This window comes from Doryrhamphus excisus, chromosome 10 (assembly GCF_030265055.1).
Source record: "Doryrhamphus excisus isolate RoL2022-K1 chromosome 10, RoL_Dexc_1.0, whole genome shotgun sequence".
In the NCBI taxonomy this organism is placed as follows: Eukaryota; Metazoa; Chordata; class Actinopteri; order Syngnathiformes; family Syngnathidae; genus Doryrhamphus; species Doryrhamphus excisus.
The window spans coordinates 18627692-18644862 of record NC_080475.1 but is presented as its reverse complement, the minus strand read 5'-3'; the positions used below and the strand labels follow the sequence as shown (position 1 = coordinate 18644862).

At 43.6% G+C, this 17171-nt stretch overlaps 1 protein-coding gene across 3 annotated transcripts; it reads left to right on the top strand.

Moving 5' to 3' along the window:
• Positions 1-415: 415 nt before the first annotated feature.
• troap (trophinin associated protein) lies at positions 416-17005 on the top strand. 3 transcript variants are annotated; one of them, XR_009131947.1, is made up of 17 exons: positions 416-526; positions 944-1029; positions 1874-2066; positions 2132-2558; positions 3711-3823; positions 3921-3972; positions 6923-7053; positions 7122-7179; positions 7266-7327; positions 10085-10142; positions 10220-10284; positions 10357-10419; positions 12595-12675; positions 12748-12991; positions 13061-13254; positions 15415-15527; positions 16535-17005. XR_009131947.1 is itself a non-coding variant. In XM_058085760.1 (16 exons), exons 2-16 carry the CDS (start codon positions 968-970, stop codon positions 16589-16591), a joined length of 1842 nt encoding a protein of 613 aa, XP_057941743.1. In that variant the 5' UTR covers positions 416-526; positions 944-967; the 3' UTR covers positions 16592-17003. The 3 variants fall into 3 exon arrangements, 2 of the variants coding, with proteins under 2 accessions (XP_057941743.1, XP_057941742.1); XM_058085760.1 differs by lacking the exon at positions 15415-15527 and having other exon boundaries at positions 7122-7161; positions 16535-17003; XM_058085759.1 differs by lacking the exon at positions 15415-15527 and having other exon boundaries at positions 16535-17001.
• The last annotated feature ends 166 nt before the right edge of the window (positions 17006-17171 follow it).

Sequence of the window (17171 nt, the reverse complement as noted above, 5' to 3'; positions counted from 1 at the left end):
CCCACTGTGATGATGCTGTCAGGGGAAAGGCTTTATCACCCCTTGATTGCAGCGACATCTAGTGGACATTTGCAGAGGCGGCGAGAGATGAAAAAAAACTTTTTAAAGTTATCGATTAAATCAGTATCGCCAATCCAATATACTGTGGTGTGAAACGGTGTTTGTTGTTGCATACTGTGGAGTGCTATACTTGTGGGATGAAAGTATATCTCCGCCAATCACAAAACATTCAATACAATATCATGTCCAAAATATCAACTATCGGGACGATGTAAATAATTACTAAAAAGTTAATTATTTTTTATTGTTTTATTTGTATTTTATGTTCGAAAGCGAGAAGGTGTAACGGTTGTTTATGAAATTCCATCGCTCATTGGCCAAAAGAAAATGCAACCAAGCAGCGATCGCGCTGATTGGCTGATAGAGTTTCGAATTGTCGCCAATGGCAAAGGGCGAAACTTACAAAGAGCTGCTGTTGCAGGAAGTTCAAATCAAACTTTGCGGCGTGTAAGAACATCTCAGCCAGGTATTTGAATTGGTATTAACCTCATTAAAACAAGTGTAATTGGCAGGTTTTGGAGAAGCAACAAGCCGTTTAGTGAAAGTATTGTTTAGTATTTAGCCACCATTTAAATGCCGTCGTTTGAGCTTCATGCTAACCACTGGGTTGTTGCTATTTGAACGCTAACAAGACAGTGGTTCGCGTAAAGTTAGCTTTTTCTAATGTCTTGTCAATCGCACATTTAACTTACTGTAAAGTAGCCGCAGTAGTATAGTTAGTATAGCTCATGTACGACTCTGCTGTGTTGCCATCATCGGTTAGTATGGTAACATAAGGTAACATGAAGTTGTATCATACATTTATAATTCAGGGTAGTCATGCACTTTGATAATTCACCGACTCTTGGTTGGCTCAAATTTGACTTGTTTATGCCCACTCTAGTCCTTGTAAACCCTTCCGATCGCAATGGATCCCTCTCCAGTTCTTCGTGTACAAAGTCAGAATAACATTGGCACTGGCTTTCTGAGGTAAGACAGTTTATGGCAGACAAGCAACATCTGGCTCTGCAGTGTGTAACCTAGCCACACAATATTTTTCTATAGTGGTTGTCCATTTAATCTACTCAACTGGTTTGTTTTCGGGAGCATCATGGTAGAAAAATCTGTATTATTTCCAGGATCGAGGTTAAACAAAGTGAGGCACAGCCTTAATTTAATAGGACTGTGGCCTCTGATTTCTATGATGCTGAAGTTGGCTTCCCATTCAGCACTTAGGAGGAAATTCATGCTGGAATTAACTTAAAGGGGACCAAAGACGCTTTTTTCCACTTTTCTGACCTGTAAGTGTAGTTAGAATGTTGTATTCTGGTGTTAAACCATGCCAAGGTTTGAGATTGTGAGGTTTGCGCATTTGGAAGTGAGCCCTGTCAGGGTCCTAACTGTTTATTTTGGGTAAGTCATGGAGCAAAAGCGCTTGTCTGTATAGCATTATACCATAGAGGAAGCGGGTTGCTAATAGCCTTATCCCAGCACAATTAGTGTCTCTACCCGAGTTTTTTTTACACACTGGTAGTCCCACAAAACACATCAGGCATAGGCTAGGCGATATGGACCAAAAACTCATATCCTGATATATTTAGGTTGAATATCTGTGTGCGATATATATCCTGATATTTTTTCCAACCTCGTAGAGTAATCATTCAAATTCAAAGGAACGTTTTGAGTGTTTAAACAAACGAGAGAGAAATGTGAGAAAATGTTCATGTCTGTCAGAGAAAGGTGTATCCTGTATGGTGGCCTGAAAACATAAATAATAGTTGGGGGTGGGAAGCTCATTACTACATTATAAATAATGGTATCACTTTCTGCTCAGGATAAACAATGAAAATAAGAAAATGGCAGTCGACCCGAAGAATTCCAACCTTGTGCCAGTACAGCACCTTCCTCACAAGGATTCTGAGAACCAAGATCCAAGAAGCTCAAAAAGGAGCAGGCTTCCTGTGCTTGTCAGAACCCTCCGACCTGCAGCATCCGACTTCAGGCAGTGGGAGGACAAAGCCTTGACTGTGAGTGTCCCCTTCCCAGCATTTGTTGGGTTTTTCCGCTCTAACGCTTGATCATTTAACTGCAGGGGAAAGCCAAGAAGAAAAAGTCACGGACCAGACCCATACCCTTCATCACGGCCAAGCACAACACAGATGTTGTGGCAATGCAGCCAACGACTGTTGTACAGTCAGCAAGCGGCGCTGGCGGCATCCAGCTTGGAAACAGTGTCCGTGTAAAACCCCCAAACATAACTGCCAAACACTCTAAATGTTCAGCTGAGTTAAAAAGCACAGTAGACTCCAACAAGGGGGAGCTTGGGCGTCATGGATTGGCTGAGGTTCCATTAGGACAGCGTAGCCATTCTGGCACAACAAATGTCACACATCACAGCAGTACCTCTTTGGGTGTACCTTCTTCCGTCAGTGTGGATGTCTGTTCGGATAGTATGACCGCTCTCAGTCTCAAAGGTCCAACCAAGATATGCCATTGGAGCCACTGCATGCAGGACTGTGGTGAGTTCACATGTTCATGTACAGTAGGTCAGATGGGCACATCGTGCAGTTGTGTGACTATTTTGATTCCTTAAAGGGGACCTATATGCCCCTACAACTTGTACTCACTCTCGGCACACAGTGATATCACAAAAAGCCGGAGTTAGAATGAATAGAATGAAATCTGAAACCGAGCGTTCAGAGCCATCCCTAACATTCAGGGCTCACTTCCAAATGGGCACCCCTCACATCTGAAACTTTGGCCTTGAACACCAGAATCCAACATTCCAACTATATTTATAGGTCAGAAAGGGGAAAGCACCATAGGTCCCCTTTAACACCAGAATACAACATTCTAACTACATTTATAGGTCAGAAAGGGGAAAGCATCATAGGTCCCCTTTAACACATTTAATGAAAGTTTGTGAGTCACATTTGTACTATTCAACAATTGATAAGATGTTTTATGTTTTGTTTGTGACAGTTGTCTGTCCAAGCTAACAGCATTTAGTACATTGTGTTGGTTGACGTCATAGTTGTCCAACATTTAATATAACATTTGAACATTCTCAACTGTCTTATAAGTATAAAGAGAAGTTAACCACTTAGAAGGAAACTGAAAAAAATACATTTAAAGGGGACCTATTATGCTCTTTCCATCATTGGTGTGTTTTTCTTTTATGTACAAAATTGAGGGCTTTCGAACCTCATGCCAACAAACCAATGACAAGCTCGTACAGCTTAGAAAACAGCCCGTATAGTCACAGCACCACATAAGACCAGCTCTTGTTTAGCATATTTAGCAATAATAAACATTTTGAATGCAGATAGAACAATGAACACTGTACTACCAGCTGTGGCCGTTGACATGAGCCATCCAGTAAATGTTAATGTTCGCCACTAATGTAGTCAAGGCCATTTTCATTTCTATTCACGTTCACCCAAGGCAGCACCGCACTTTGGCAACCTCGGCTTTAGATGCACCAGGACTGATAAGATTTGCTGTTCAACCTCCAGGTTTGTATGAATTTGGAGACAGATTTTTTTCAAAAGGTTAATTTGAAATTGTCGACCGGCGGTACTACTGTAATCCATATTCTGACTGGAACAGGGTTACTTGGGTGTATCGTATGGACGTTGGCATCATTTTCTGCATGAAAAAATGTTTTTCAGGCAAAACGGAGAAATTCCGGTCCAATCACACTGCTTTGCTAAGTATCCTGCATAAAGGGAGCATGCACGTGCAGCCGTCTCCAGCTCCACAGTCTAAACCTTCCCTAAACCTTGTGAGTTGTGGATAACCTTTGACTCTAATACCTGAGGTGTGATCCTCTGCAGTGTTGGTCACTTCATTTACTTTTCTTTTGCTGATTATCTCTGCAGCCCCAGCGAGTGTCTGTTGCAAAGACTCATCAAACGGCTCCACCCACCACAGGTTGGTGTTAAACCTACCCAACATTAGATCATGTTCTTTCTTAGTAACACCCAGGGCCGTCGTGGCTACATATACAATCGCCACTAGGATAGAATGAATAATGGGTTTCAGTATGAATTGGAAAGTGCTGTGTTAATCCATTCATTCATTGATTTTCTACCGCTTTTCCTCACGAGGGTCGCGGGGCTACTGGAGCCTATCCCAGCTGTCTTCAGGCGAGAGGCGGGGTACACCCTGGACTGGTCGCCAGCCAATCACAGGGCACATATAGACAAACAACCGTTCACACTCATATTCATACCTATGGACAATTTGGAGTCACCAATTAACCGAGCATGTTTTTGGACTGTGGGAGGAAACTGGAGTACCCGGAGAAAACCCACACATGCACGGGGAGAATATGCAAACTCCACACAGAGATGCCCGAGGGTGGAATTGAACCCTGGTCTCCTAGCTGTGAGGTCTGCGCGCTAACCACAGACAGCCGTGCCACCTGTGTTAATCCAATTCATTATTATTTTTATTCACATCCAATCCAACAATCACAAAGCACTTGCTCAATATACGTATAGCAGAAAAAACACTCATTGTCCTTTTAGACGTTTTGGGTACGTTTTGCATGTCCCTGTTACGTTGTGCTTGATAAAGCTGCTGTAAAGAGGCATGTAAGACAACATCAGGCGCAGTGCAGGATACAGCCAGTTTATGTTTAATAGCCATCTATTGAAGGGGACAAATTATTGTACATTATGGGATTTGGGGGATTACTGATAGTACTGAGGGGAAATTTATGGGAAATTCATTCATTCATTCTACCGCTTATCCTCGGAAGGGTCGCTGGGGTGCTGGAGCCTATCCCAGCTGTCTCCGGGCAAGAGGCGGGGTACACCCTGGACTGGTGGCCAGCCAATCACAGGGCACATATAGACAAACAACCATTCACACTCACATTCATACCTATGGACAATTTGGAGTGGCCAATTAACCTAGCATGTTTTTGGAATGGGGGAGGAAACCAGAGTACCCGGATAAAACCCACGCATGCACAGTGAGAACATGCAAACTCCACACAGAGATGGCTGACGGTGGAATCAAACTCGGGTCTCCTAGCTGTGTGGCCTGCGCTCTAACCACTCTCCACCGTGCAAAACTGTGGTGTGTTCAAGAACCAGTACAAAATCTCAACACTTGACAAAAAACATTTTCAGGGAAGCATACATGTAATCACTTCAGCAACAGACTTAAACATGTCCTGATAATTGGGGGCTTTATGCTGTACACTTTACACCCGTGCGTGGTTTCCTCCCACATTCCAAAAATGTGTATGTTAGGTTATTAGGTTAGGTTATAATTGTCCATAGGTATGAATGTGGGTGTGAATGGTTGTTTGTCTATATGTGCCCTGTGATTGGCTGGCCACCAGTCCAGGGTGGACCCCGCCTCTCACCCGAAGACAGCTGGGATAGGCTCCAGCATACGCCCACCCTCGTGAGGATGAACAGCTGGATGGATGGAAGGTATGAAGATATGTTTTCAAATTTTGGTTACAGCCCTGACCTCTTTGCGGTTTAGGTAAATACTGTCTATACGTGTGGTCAGGATGCTACATGGCTAAAAATGAGTTGTTTAGGTGCATTCCATTCTTCTCCGCTGATCCGGGTTGGGGGGCAGCAGTACAGAAGCCCAGACTTCCGGTCCCTGGCCACCTCCTCCAGCTCCACCAGGAGGACACCAAGGCCTTCCCAGGCCAGCTGTGACACATAATCCCTCCAACGTGTCCGAGATCTGCCCCAGGGCCTTCTCCGGGGTGGGAATGCTCGGAACACCTCACTGGGTAGCCGTCCGAGCCACCTCAACTGGCTCCTCTCCATGTGAAGGAGAAGCGGCTCTTGTCTGAGCCCCTCCCGGATGGCTGAGCTCCTCACCCTATCGCTTAGGGTGAGTCCAGCTACCCGACGGAGGAAACTCTTTTCAGCCGCTTGTATCCACGATCTTGTTCTTTCGGTCACGACCCAAAGCTCATGACCATAGGTGAGGGTGGGAATATACTGTAGATCCACCTGTCACGGTCAGGCTTGACAGCTTTACGGTTCGACGCAGAGAACAGGACCAAATGCAGGTAAAAAATATTTATTTCTGGCAATAATTGCAGCAGCAGGATAAAGCAACTCAGGAAGCAGATGGACAAATGATAATGATCCCACATCGGGAGAAGCACACACCTGAACTAAATCGACAGGACAAATTAGGGACAGGTGTGGGTGATAAGCACAACCAAGGCAGACAGGGCAAAACAGGGAGTCAAATACAAAACAAGAGCATCAAAAACGGAAACGGCCTCTGTTTTGGTGGTGCTGAGTCTCATCCCAGTAGCTTCACATTCAGATATAAACCGTCCCAGTAAATGCTGAAGGTCCCAGTCCAAAGAGGCCATCAGGACCACATCATCCTCAAATAGCAGACGATGGCCCCTAAGGCCGCGCACCGGACTCCTGTCCATAAAAATGATGAACAGAATCAGTGACAAAGGGGCAGCCTTGGCCAAGGCCAACGTTCACCGGAACCGAGCTGGAGTTACTACTGGCAATGTGAACCAAGCTTCTGCTCCGCAAGGAGCGCCATGGATTTCCCTACTACTTCCGTACTCCTGGAGCACCCCCCAAAGGATGGTCGAAAAGCCTTTTACAAGTTCCAAAAGCACATGTAGACCGGTTGGGCAAACTCCCATGCACCCTCATGAGGGTGGCCAGCTGGTCCTGTGTTCCACGACAGGGAAGAAATAAAGCTGTTGGTTGTTTCAGAAGCGTCGGTATAGTCTTTTCAATCACATTTGTGAGGTGATCACATGCCGAAAGATCCACAAGCATTTGGTTTATTTGAGTTAGACACAGGAAATGATTTTGGCCTTTTGTCCATCAATGAATTGTCCTCTTTCCTGATTTGTGATCAGTGAAGTCAGTGGCCTTCTCTCCTGACCCCTGTGCCCTGAGAAGCATCCTACAGAATGAGGGCGTGAAGGCTGCAGGGCCCATGGGTGCCACCCCTCTACACTCATCTGGCAGACACACTTCTATCTACACAGTATGTACACATTGTGTTTGTTTAGTTCTGCTTTTATGCATTTTTAGCTCATTTCAATTTCCCTGCAGGCACAGAGAGTTCCAGTTCGAAAAAATCTGACAGAGACTCGTAAGGGAGCAGTAACGGGTAACAAGAAGCCTAATTCACCCTCTCCTGCTTGCCATGTGTTGTAATTGTTTTTGTTTTATTTGTCCTCGCTGCAATGCACACAGAGGATGAGAACCTATGGACACCACAGAGAATCTGCAACACTGAACAGCCTATATCTGCCAAGGTGTGTAAGTCTCTCTGTGCTTGCATTCTCCCTTTTTAATATGCACTCTAGTCACGTCCACCCCAGCTGGCTCACGTGTCATAGATTGGAAATGGGCAGGCTTCATGCTCTGATTTAGGGAGGTACTGTAACCCCGCTAAAAAGGTTGCTAGGGTAACAATTTGACCATCCTGTAGCAAAATCGGTATGGTTCGAGATCAGATATTTGATGATAATCTCCAAAATACTACTTCCATTGATATTTTTTTGATACTTTCTCATCCTTTATGGAGTAAGCAAATGTTGCCTTAACTGTGTTGAGTTGTGCAAACATTCATTCATTCATTCATTTTCTACCGCTTTGTCCTCACGAGGGTCGCGGGGGTGCTGGAGCCTATCCCAGCTGTCTTTGGGCGAGAGGCGGGGTACACCCTGGACTGGTCGCCAGCCAATCACAGGGCACATATAGACAAACAACCATTCACACCATTCACACATTCATACCTATTAACCAATTAACCTAGCATGTTTTGGAATGTGGGAGGAAACCAGAGTACCCGTAGAAAACCCACGCATGCACGGGGAGAACATGCAAACTCCACACAGAGATGGCCGAAGGTGGAATTGAACCCTGGTCTCCTAACTGTGAGGTCTGCGCGCTGACCACTAGACCGCCGTGCCGCCCCCTGTGCAAACATATTCACAATAATTGTCAGAAATGCCAATAATTGTCAGAAATGCACACTACAGAGTTGAATTATTCCAGGAATACAATTTTAACTTTACCAGAGCCATGCTGGTTGTTCATGGGAGGAAGCTTGTGGAGACATTCTGACTAGACATCGGACTCACGTAGACCCACAGTTCAGGTTCCGGAACCAAACTCCTTGAGAGGGGTGGACCTTGTTCTAGTTTAGCATTGCCACAGGGGAGGGGTGGTGAGCTGGTGTGAGCTTAATAATAGCCCCCCGGCTCTGTGCCTGTGTGTTGGAGTCATCCCTGGTGAACGAAAGGGTAATGCCTCTGCCTTCGGGTTGGGGAAAGGATCCTCACTGTTGTCTGTGCCAACGTGCCAAATGGAGGTTCAGAGTGCCCAGACTTCTTGGAGTCCAGTAGAGGGGTGCTGGAGAGAAACCCATCTGGTGACTCAGTCGTTCTATTGGGAGACTTGCGGGCAATGACCTGGAGCGTGGCCGTGATTGAGACCCTCCCCAATCTGAACCTGTGTGGTCTTATCTTATTGGACTTCTGTGTTCTGTGTCACCATGTTTGAACACAGGGATGTCCACAAGTGCACTTGGCACCGGGACACGCTAGGTCGCAGGTCTATGATCCACTTTGCTCATCAGTCTTGCGTCCGCATGTCCACGCGTGTGAAGAAAGGACCTGAGCTGCCAACTGATCACTACCTGGTGATGAGTTGGATTAGATGGTGGGGGAGGATGCGGGACAGACCTTGGAGACTTAAACTCTCACCTTCGGCAGAGCTTCGCCTGCATCCCCGGAGAAGACAAGTCTATCAAGTCTGCAGGGACCATATTCCATGTCTCTATTGCGCAGGCACTCAAGCGGAGTTGTGGCCGCAAGGTGGTTGGTACACGAACATGACTGTCACCATTGCTGAGGTATCTGGGGTAGTTAAAACACCCCCCAGTGGCAAAGCTCTGGGGGTGGATGAGTTTTGCCCCGAATTCCTCAAGGCTCTGCATTGCGTGGAAGTCGGGAACAGTACCTATGCATTGCAGACCGGGGTGGTGGTCCCCCTTTTTGAGAAGGGTGACTAGAGGTGTGTAGAGAAGGATACGGCCATCAGTCGAACTACGGCTACAGAAGGATTGGTGCAGCATCTGCAGTAATGAGGTCGGAGTACCGGACCGTCCTGTAGAGAGAGCTGAGCCGGAAGGCTTCCCACCCTCATTTGTGGCCATGAGCTTTGGGTCATGGCCGGAAGGAATTCCCAGATACAAGCAGCTGAAATGAGTTTCTTCTGTAGGGTGGCTGGGCAGAGAGAGTGATGGGGTGAGGAGCTCAGTCATTCGGGAGGGGCTCAGAGTGGAGCCGCTGCTCCTTCACATTGAGAGGAGCCAGTTGAGGTGGCTTGGGCGTCTAGTCCGGATGCCTCACTGGTGAGGTGTTCCTGGCATGCCCAGCCGAGAGAAGGCCCCGGGGCATACCAAGGACATGCTGGAGGGATTACCCTATTTTCTGGACTATAAGTCGCTCCGGAGTATAAGTCTCACAAGGTCAAAAATGCATAATTACGTAGAAAAAACATGAATAAGTTGCACTGGAGTATAAGTCACATTTTTTGCGGGTAATGTATTTTACAAACTACTTGACCAAATTACTTGGAAGGCAAGTTCCAACAATAAAAGAATAGAGAACAGGCTGAATAGGTGTAAGATATGCTAACACAATGCTTATTCAGCTACACAAAAAATAAACATGAACAGAAAAGGTGTCCAGTGTTTATGTAACAAACGCTTTTTTCATTTATAAGTCACTCTGGATTATAAGTCACAGAACAGCCAACCTATGAAAAAAAGTGCGACTTATAGTCCGGAAAATACGGTAATATTTCCTCACATATAGTAATTTAAAATGCTGTATACTACTCATCCACCACAGGAGATGTCGTTTTACACATATCTGTCTTGGAAATTGGGAGTTGGACAATATCGGCATATCTGTTTTCAGCCAAAAAGCCAATATTGGACATGCCTAATTTTGGTTCAAAGATGACTTCAGTAATTTTCTGTAATGGAATTTCTCATGCAGGCACGAATAGTTCCAGTTAGCAAACATCTGGCAGAGACGGCTCAGGGAACACTCGCAGGTAAAGTATAGCATAATTACTTGCTTGTCATGATGTGACACCTGTTGTTTTTTTGGTCTTTGCTGCATTCCAAAAAGAAGCGGACAAACTATGGACACCACAGAGAGTTCCCAACACCAGACATCAACCTCTATCTTCCAAGGTTTGTCCAAGCCTCTTTGTACAAATTCCCTCTATTTAACACTTATATTCCTTTTATGCCACGCCACTTCAGATATTTCACACAAATAGAACTCCCAGGCTGAGGCGCTGTGAAACCAACCAACCCCACCAGAAGGTCAGAGCAGCAAAGAACGTCAATGTCCATTTCCTGTTTGTTGCCATGGTGCCTGAATCTTATTTCGGCTAGAAAATTGTTACCAGAAACTTTGTCGGCCATGTGAAGTATGCCCGATGAAGCAACAAATGCTTCTTGGAGTAGTCCCCGTAGCTCGTCCAACATCCAGTGTCATCTCTCTTCCTGCATCCCAAGAACAGCCAGGTTGTGGACCCCTCAACTGGTTTCAAAGACCCTAACATGAACTGTTCCAAGTGAGCAGTTAAAGCACATTTTTGGATGAATATTCTTTGTGAATGAAAAACTAATTGGCTTTTTGTGTTGGGGCTATTTATATATTACATTTTAGGGCCGCTTTTCATCTATTTGATGGCACCACCAGGCCTGCTAATAGTGCCAGTCGTGGCGGCAAGCCCCGAATCCGATGGTGGACACGAGGTCAGGGCTGCCGTCAAACTGAAGGAGTCCTATCAAGCATGGATGGCTTATGGGACTCCTGAAGCAGCTGACAGGTCATGGCAAGCCAAGTGGCTTCGGCAAGGCAAAAAATCAGGTGTGGGAGGAGTTCAGTAAGGCCATGGAGTACGACTTACAGTCAACCTCTCAGAGGTTTTGGCAAACCGTCCGACGCCTCAGAATGGGGTAAGCAGTTCCCAGTCCAGTGGGGGCGGGGGCCTGCTGACCTCGACTGAGGAAGTAGTCTGACGGTTGACAGAATACTCTGAGGCGCTCCTCAGTCCCACTGACATACCTTCCATAGAGGAAGCAGAGTCTGAGAACACGAACATGACCGTCACCATTGCTGAGGTATCTGGGATAGTTAAAACGCCTCCAGTGGCAAAGCTCTGGGGTGGATGAGTTTCGCCCTGAATTCCTCAAGGCTCTGCATGTTGAGGGACTGTCTTGTCCTCTTCAACATTGCGTGGAAGTCGGGAACAGTACCTCTGGATTGGCAGACCGTGGTGGTGGTCCCCCTTTTTGAGAAGGGAGACTAGAGGTGTGTTCCAACGGGTGCTGTAGAGAAGGATACGACCGCCAGTCGAATTACGGCTACAGGAGGATTGGTGCAGCATCTGCAGTAATGAGGTCAGAGTACCGGACCGTCCTGTAGAGAGAGCTGAGCCGGAAGGCTTCCCACCCTCATCTGTGGTCATGACCAGATCCAGCTCATCACCAGGCCTGCTAATAAGAAACCAAACAAAAACAATTCATTAGGAGTGTAGGAAAACAAATGTGTATGATTTTGAGCTAGCTCCACTATCCTACATTGAAAACGACCAGGATTTATGCTCCGTCTACCCAATCATTTTTTCAAGTCGCTTATCCTCACTAGGGTTGCAGGGGTATGCTGGACCTTATCCCGGCTGACTTTGGGAGAGAGGCGGGGTACACCCTTGGGCCTCATGCATGACATAGGGAAATAACCTCCAAATAACAATTTGACCGCCCTGTGATAATCAGAATGGTTCAGGATATGAATGTTGGACAATAATCATTGAAAGCCTACATCAAAAATATACAGGGGGAACTTTTCACAATCCAATAAAATCCAATTCATAGTAATTGAAACCTTGAAACACGATGGAATTTTACTTCCTGTCGATGGCGTCCTTGTCTACAAATGTATTGTGGAAATCTGCTGTTGAGATCCCTGATTGACCACTGCAAACAACTCAGCTGGGATACTCAGAATGAATTGAGGATGACATTCAGCATTGTTGGTTGTCAAAACGTGGGAACTGCAGCTGTTATCTTATCACCGTTTATTCACATCCAGTACAAGCTCACCTGTTGGTCTGCTATATGATATATTTACCCGTAGATATATTTACCTGGAATGGCTGATCCCAACAAGCAGTCATTTCCAAAGGAACATCTGGAACATTACCAGGGGTGCCCAAACCTTTTCATACCACTGTATATGTGTGCATACTGTATGGCTAAATATGGACTATATATTTATATACTACATGTGTGTATGTCTTGTATTTCCCTTTTCTCATAATGATGGTACTTTTTTTCAATGTACAAATATTCGGGTGTGGCCGTTATACTCTAATACATAATTTCCAGCAAAGAAAATGGTTTTGTGGGGCTCCTTTAAAAATGACTGGAGTGCACTGTGCTATGCTATCATGTTAGCAGTGTTAATTCTTCTATTTTGTGTCATGGCAGGATGTTGTCCAAAGATTATTTGTAGACCACGAGGATGGGCAAAGCGCTGACAAAGAGCATCTCCCAGTTGAAGCCTGGCCTGTAAGAAAGTTCCAAACTACAGTCTAAACATGGACAAACTCCTAATGGACTTGTTGTCTGCCATTCGTATAGATTCAAACCCACTGTGAAAAAGTGGAGAGCATCACCACGTGTAGTGAGGAGAAGCAGCTGAGAGAAACTAAGCCTTTTATACCAACACTGCAAAGAGAGTCTGTTATTTTTTTTTCTACTGGTAAAAAAATAATCCAAACCGCACGTTTTGAGAAGCATCAGGAGCGACATGGTTGGGCTCCACCAGAACTGGGAGAAAAGCCCATGAATCAGATGAGCCCAGTCAAGCTCATAATGCAGAGAGGTAACAACTCCTTTATCTTCTGTGATGTGAGCACCGATGGAGTTCTAAAGTGCCGCTTCATCGTTTCAGACAACGAGACCTGTGGCACAAAGACTGCAGTTGCACTGCTGCGCAAGTGTCTTCCTCCCGTGGAGGAGCTACGATTGGACGACGAGGTTTCTTTCTACATCTCTCCTTCCGCCTCGGGTGATGCTGCGTTCCCCCACCTTCGACCCGACTGCCGAAACCCAGTGGCGTTTCTTTTGCACTTTGAAGAATCTATTGTGAGTACATCCGTTTTACAGTCTTTAGTAGATTCTCCTTTTGCAGAAACTATTTTGACCAGGGATGAGTGAGTACACCACTTTCTGTTTCTGTATCTGTCCACCTGTCTAAATTATTTGCATCCGTATCTGTACTCATAATGGGCGGGGCATAAACCATCAGTGGGCGTGGTTCTTAAACCTAAACAAGTCTGAAATCGATTTGTATTGATCAGAAGTTGCCATATGTACTGTTTATTAATCAGCTATATGTGTATGTGTGCAAGTGATTCTTGACACTTTATTCTTATTTTGAATCAGCAGCATGAAGTTGCTGATTCATGCAACCATGGCAACAAACATAATAATGATCTTCAGTCAGCCTTTCTCAAAAGCACTGCTTTGGGTCGTACGAGCAGTTTACCTACTGACTTTATATCACCAGGCAAACCACCTACTGTAAATATGGGTTGTGTCCATTGAAACAAGCTTAAAATCGCAAGGTGCATACTGCGATGTATTGAGAGGGGAGCCATATTTTAGCATGCTACTAAAATAGCCATACATGCACGATGCTTGATGCCACTATTGTGATACTGTGCAAGTGTACCTAATGGTGTGGCCAGTCAATACAGGTTACCATTACCACTGTCCGTGTACTGCTAACTGAAAATGAACAAAATTAATATATTGTAGGGAGCACGCCTGATTTTACGATGACTTTATGGAATAAGACAAACACATTTCAAGGGAAAAAAGCACTCATAGCATAGCGCTAGCGCTGTGCACCTTGCATGCTACGGAATAAGTTTACCATTTATCCTTAACTAGAACTGTTGGTGGTCTTCCATTTCCTCACTATGTTCCTCAGAGTGGAACCTCACAGCTGAAATCTCTGAGCTAGCTTTTGTAGCCATCCCCTAGACCAGGGGTGGGCAAACTACGGCCCGGGGGCCACATCCGGCCCGCCAAGTGTTTGAATACGGCCCGCCCGTTCTTTCCAAAGTATTTCATTTAAAGTCAACATACAAGCTGGCATCATGGCTTAAGCCAACATTTTCATGGTTTTATCAATTTCGTTATTTGATGCGATCTGTTTATATTATATTATTATTATTGTAAATGTATAACCCACTTTACATCAAATAAATTATCTCAATGTGCACATATAGCAGATTGCATAACACTTTTACAGATACAATAATTTCGTTATTTGATGCGGTCTGTTGTTTACTAAGTGCTCCTGAAAAGAGGGACACAGGCACATAATAATAATAATAATAATAACAAATAATAATAATAATATAAAATAATAACAAATAATATAAAATAATACTAAATTTATTCTTCTTATTATAAATGTATAATGCACTTCACATAATAATAATAATAAAAATAATAATATAAAATAATAATAAATAATATCAAATAATAATAAATTTATTCTTATTATTATAAATTTATAATGCACTTTACATCAAATAAATTATCTTAAAGTGCACACATAGCAGATTGCATAACACTTTTACAGATACAATAATTTAGTTATTTGATGCGGTCTGTTATTTACAAAGTGCTCCTGAAAAAAGGGACACAAGCATATAATAATAATACAAATAATAATAATAACAAATAATAATAATATAAATAATAATACATTTATTATTATAAATTTAAGTGCTCCTGAAAAAAAGGACACAGGCGCATAATAACAATAATAACAACAAATAATAATAATATAATAATACATTTATTCTTATTATTATAAATTTATAACACACTTTACATCACATAAATGATCTCAAAGTGCACATATAGCAGATTGCATGACACTTACAGATTTAATAATTTCGTTATGTGATGTGGTTTGTTGTTTACAAAGTGCTCCTGAAAAAAGGGACACAAGCATATAATAATTATAATACAAATAATAATAATAACAAATAATAATAATAAAAATAATAATAAATTTAACGCACTTTACATCAAATAAATGATCTCAAAGTGCCCATAAAGCAGATTGCATGACACTTTTACAGATACAATAATTCCAGCTGGACTGTTACATATAAAATATTGAGTCTGCCCCCCGTCAATTTTGTTAAATCAATGCGGCCCGCCAGTCAAAAAGTTTGCCCACCCCTGCCCTAGACCATGATGTTGAATATTCTTTGCTCTCAGGTCATGTGACAGTTGTTCTGAAGCTACCATGGTGCTACTCTACAGAGAAGATGCAACTTTCCATTGGCCACCTTAAATACCCTTTCTATGATTGGCTTCACTTGTGTATGCAGGTCAAGGCCACTTTTCTAACCTATAAATGTTTTTTAAATGTTGTATTTCTGTGTTAAACCATGCCAAAGTTTCAGAACATGAGGTTTGTGCATTTGGAAGTGAGCCCTGAAAGAAGTTTGGGATGGCTCTGAACTCTCGGTTTGCATGCGGTATGCATGGCGAACTACATTTTTAGGGGTGCCCAAATGAATGAACCTGTCTACTTTGAGTTGAAGTTGCTGATCCCAACAAGTAGTTATTCAGAAAGGCAAATCTTGAAAATGACCAGGAGTGGCCAAACCTTTTGTACACCACTGTCTGTGTACAGGTACTGCCCAGGTACTACACAAATAATTATAATTGCATAATGTCCATTTGCATGTAATGGTTCAATACAATTGTGTGGTTTCATCTTTTATCTCAAATTGCCAAAATAAAACTAGTTTTACTTGATATTCTAATTATTTGTGTAGTACCTGTATATGCTATGAGAGGGAATTTGACCAACTTGGAAATAACTAGCTGATGGATTCAGAAGGTAACTAGGATGGATGGATGGATAGATAATCCAAATATACTCATTAGACCATTTTTTCAACCTTTTTGAGCCACTGCATGTTTTTTTACATTGGGAAAATCTTGCGGCACAGAACTAACCCAAAATGTTACAAAATGACACTCCTTACAGTATATTTAATTACAATATAATTTATCTATACTCACCCGGTTGAAGCCTGGGCTTGTTTACAACACAAAGCCGATATCCTGGCAGGAATATTGGATATTGGATGTTGTCCTCACAGCACAGTGGTTGTAAATCCCTGCATTAGACAATTCCTCATATGACCACATAGCGTAGCTGTTACCCCCCTTGGGTGCCCTGCCTCAGGACTACAGGGGTTGGTGTCCACAAACAAATGTGGACGAACTAGACAAACTTCAGACAATGACAAGGAGCCTGTCCATATTCCATGCGTTTGTATGCATTCCCTAGTTACTATAAAATATCTTCTCTTGTTTTTTCCAGAGATTTGTTCCACTGGGCTGCGATGCCTCCCCATGCTTGTCACCTGGATACAAGTGAAGGTTGCCAGCCAACAGTCTTTATTTTTTTTAATACGGTACTGCCCCCAGAAGCCCAAACCTCTGACTTTGTTGTCATTCGTCTTTCATTTTAGTCATTTTGGATAAAGGAGTAGTATAGTACAGTACATTTACATAACATGTATGTAAATATGTAAGATTGTGTATTAAAGTGTAGAACCTACTGTAAATAAAGACATGACAGAATTCTAGTATTTGCAGCTTTGAACCCCCCCCCCCCCGCCCAGTACCACCAATGGGGTGTTTGTACAGGTCATCTCAGTGTGGAGTTTGTTTTTTTTAAAGATTGTTACATGTACATTGGTCACCTGATCCAAGTCTGAGGTCTGGTTCCTGGACGACCAGTCTACCTCCTGATCCTGTGTGGATGTTGATTTTTCACTCTGATATGAAATAAATGTTGCCTACCATGCATCCATTTATTTTGGAAGCAGTAGTTGATTTTTACCAGCAGTAGGCGAACCAACAATGATACGTTTATTGCTATGCCAGTTTTGTCTTTACTGTTTTTCTGTCCGGGGCAGGTGCTGGGACATATATTTAGGTGGCTCAGAGGGTTT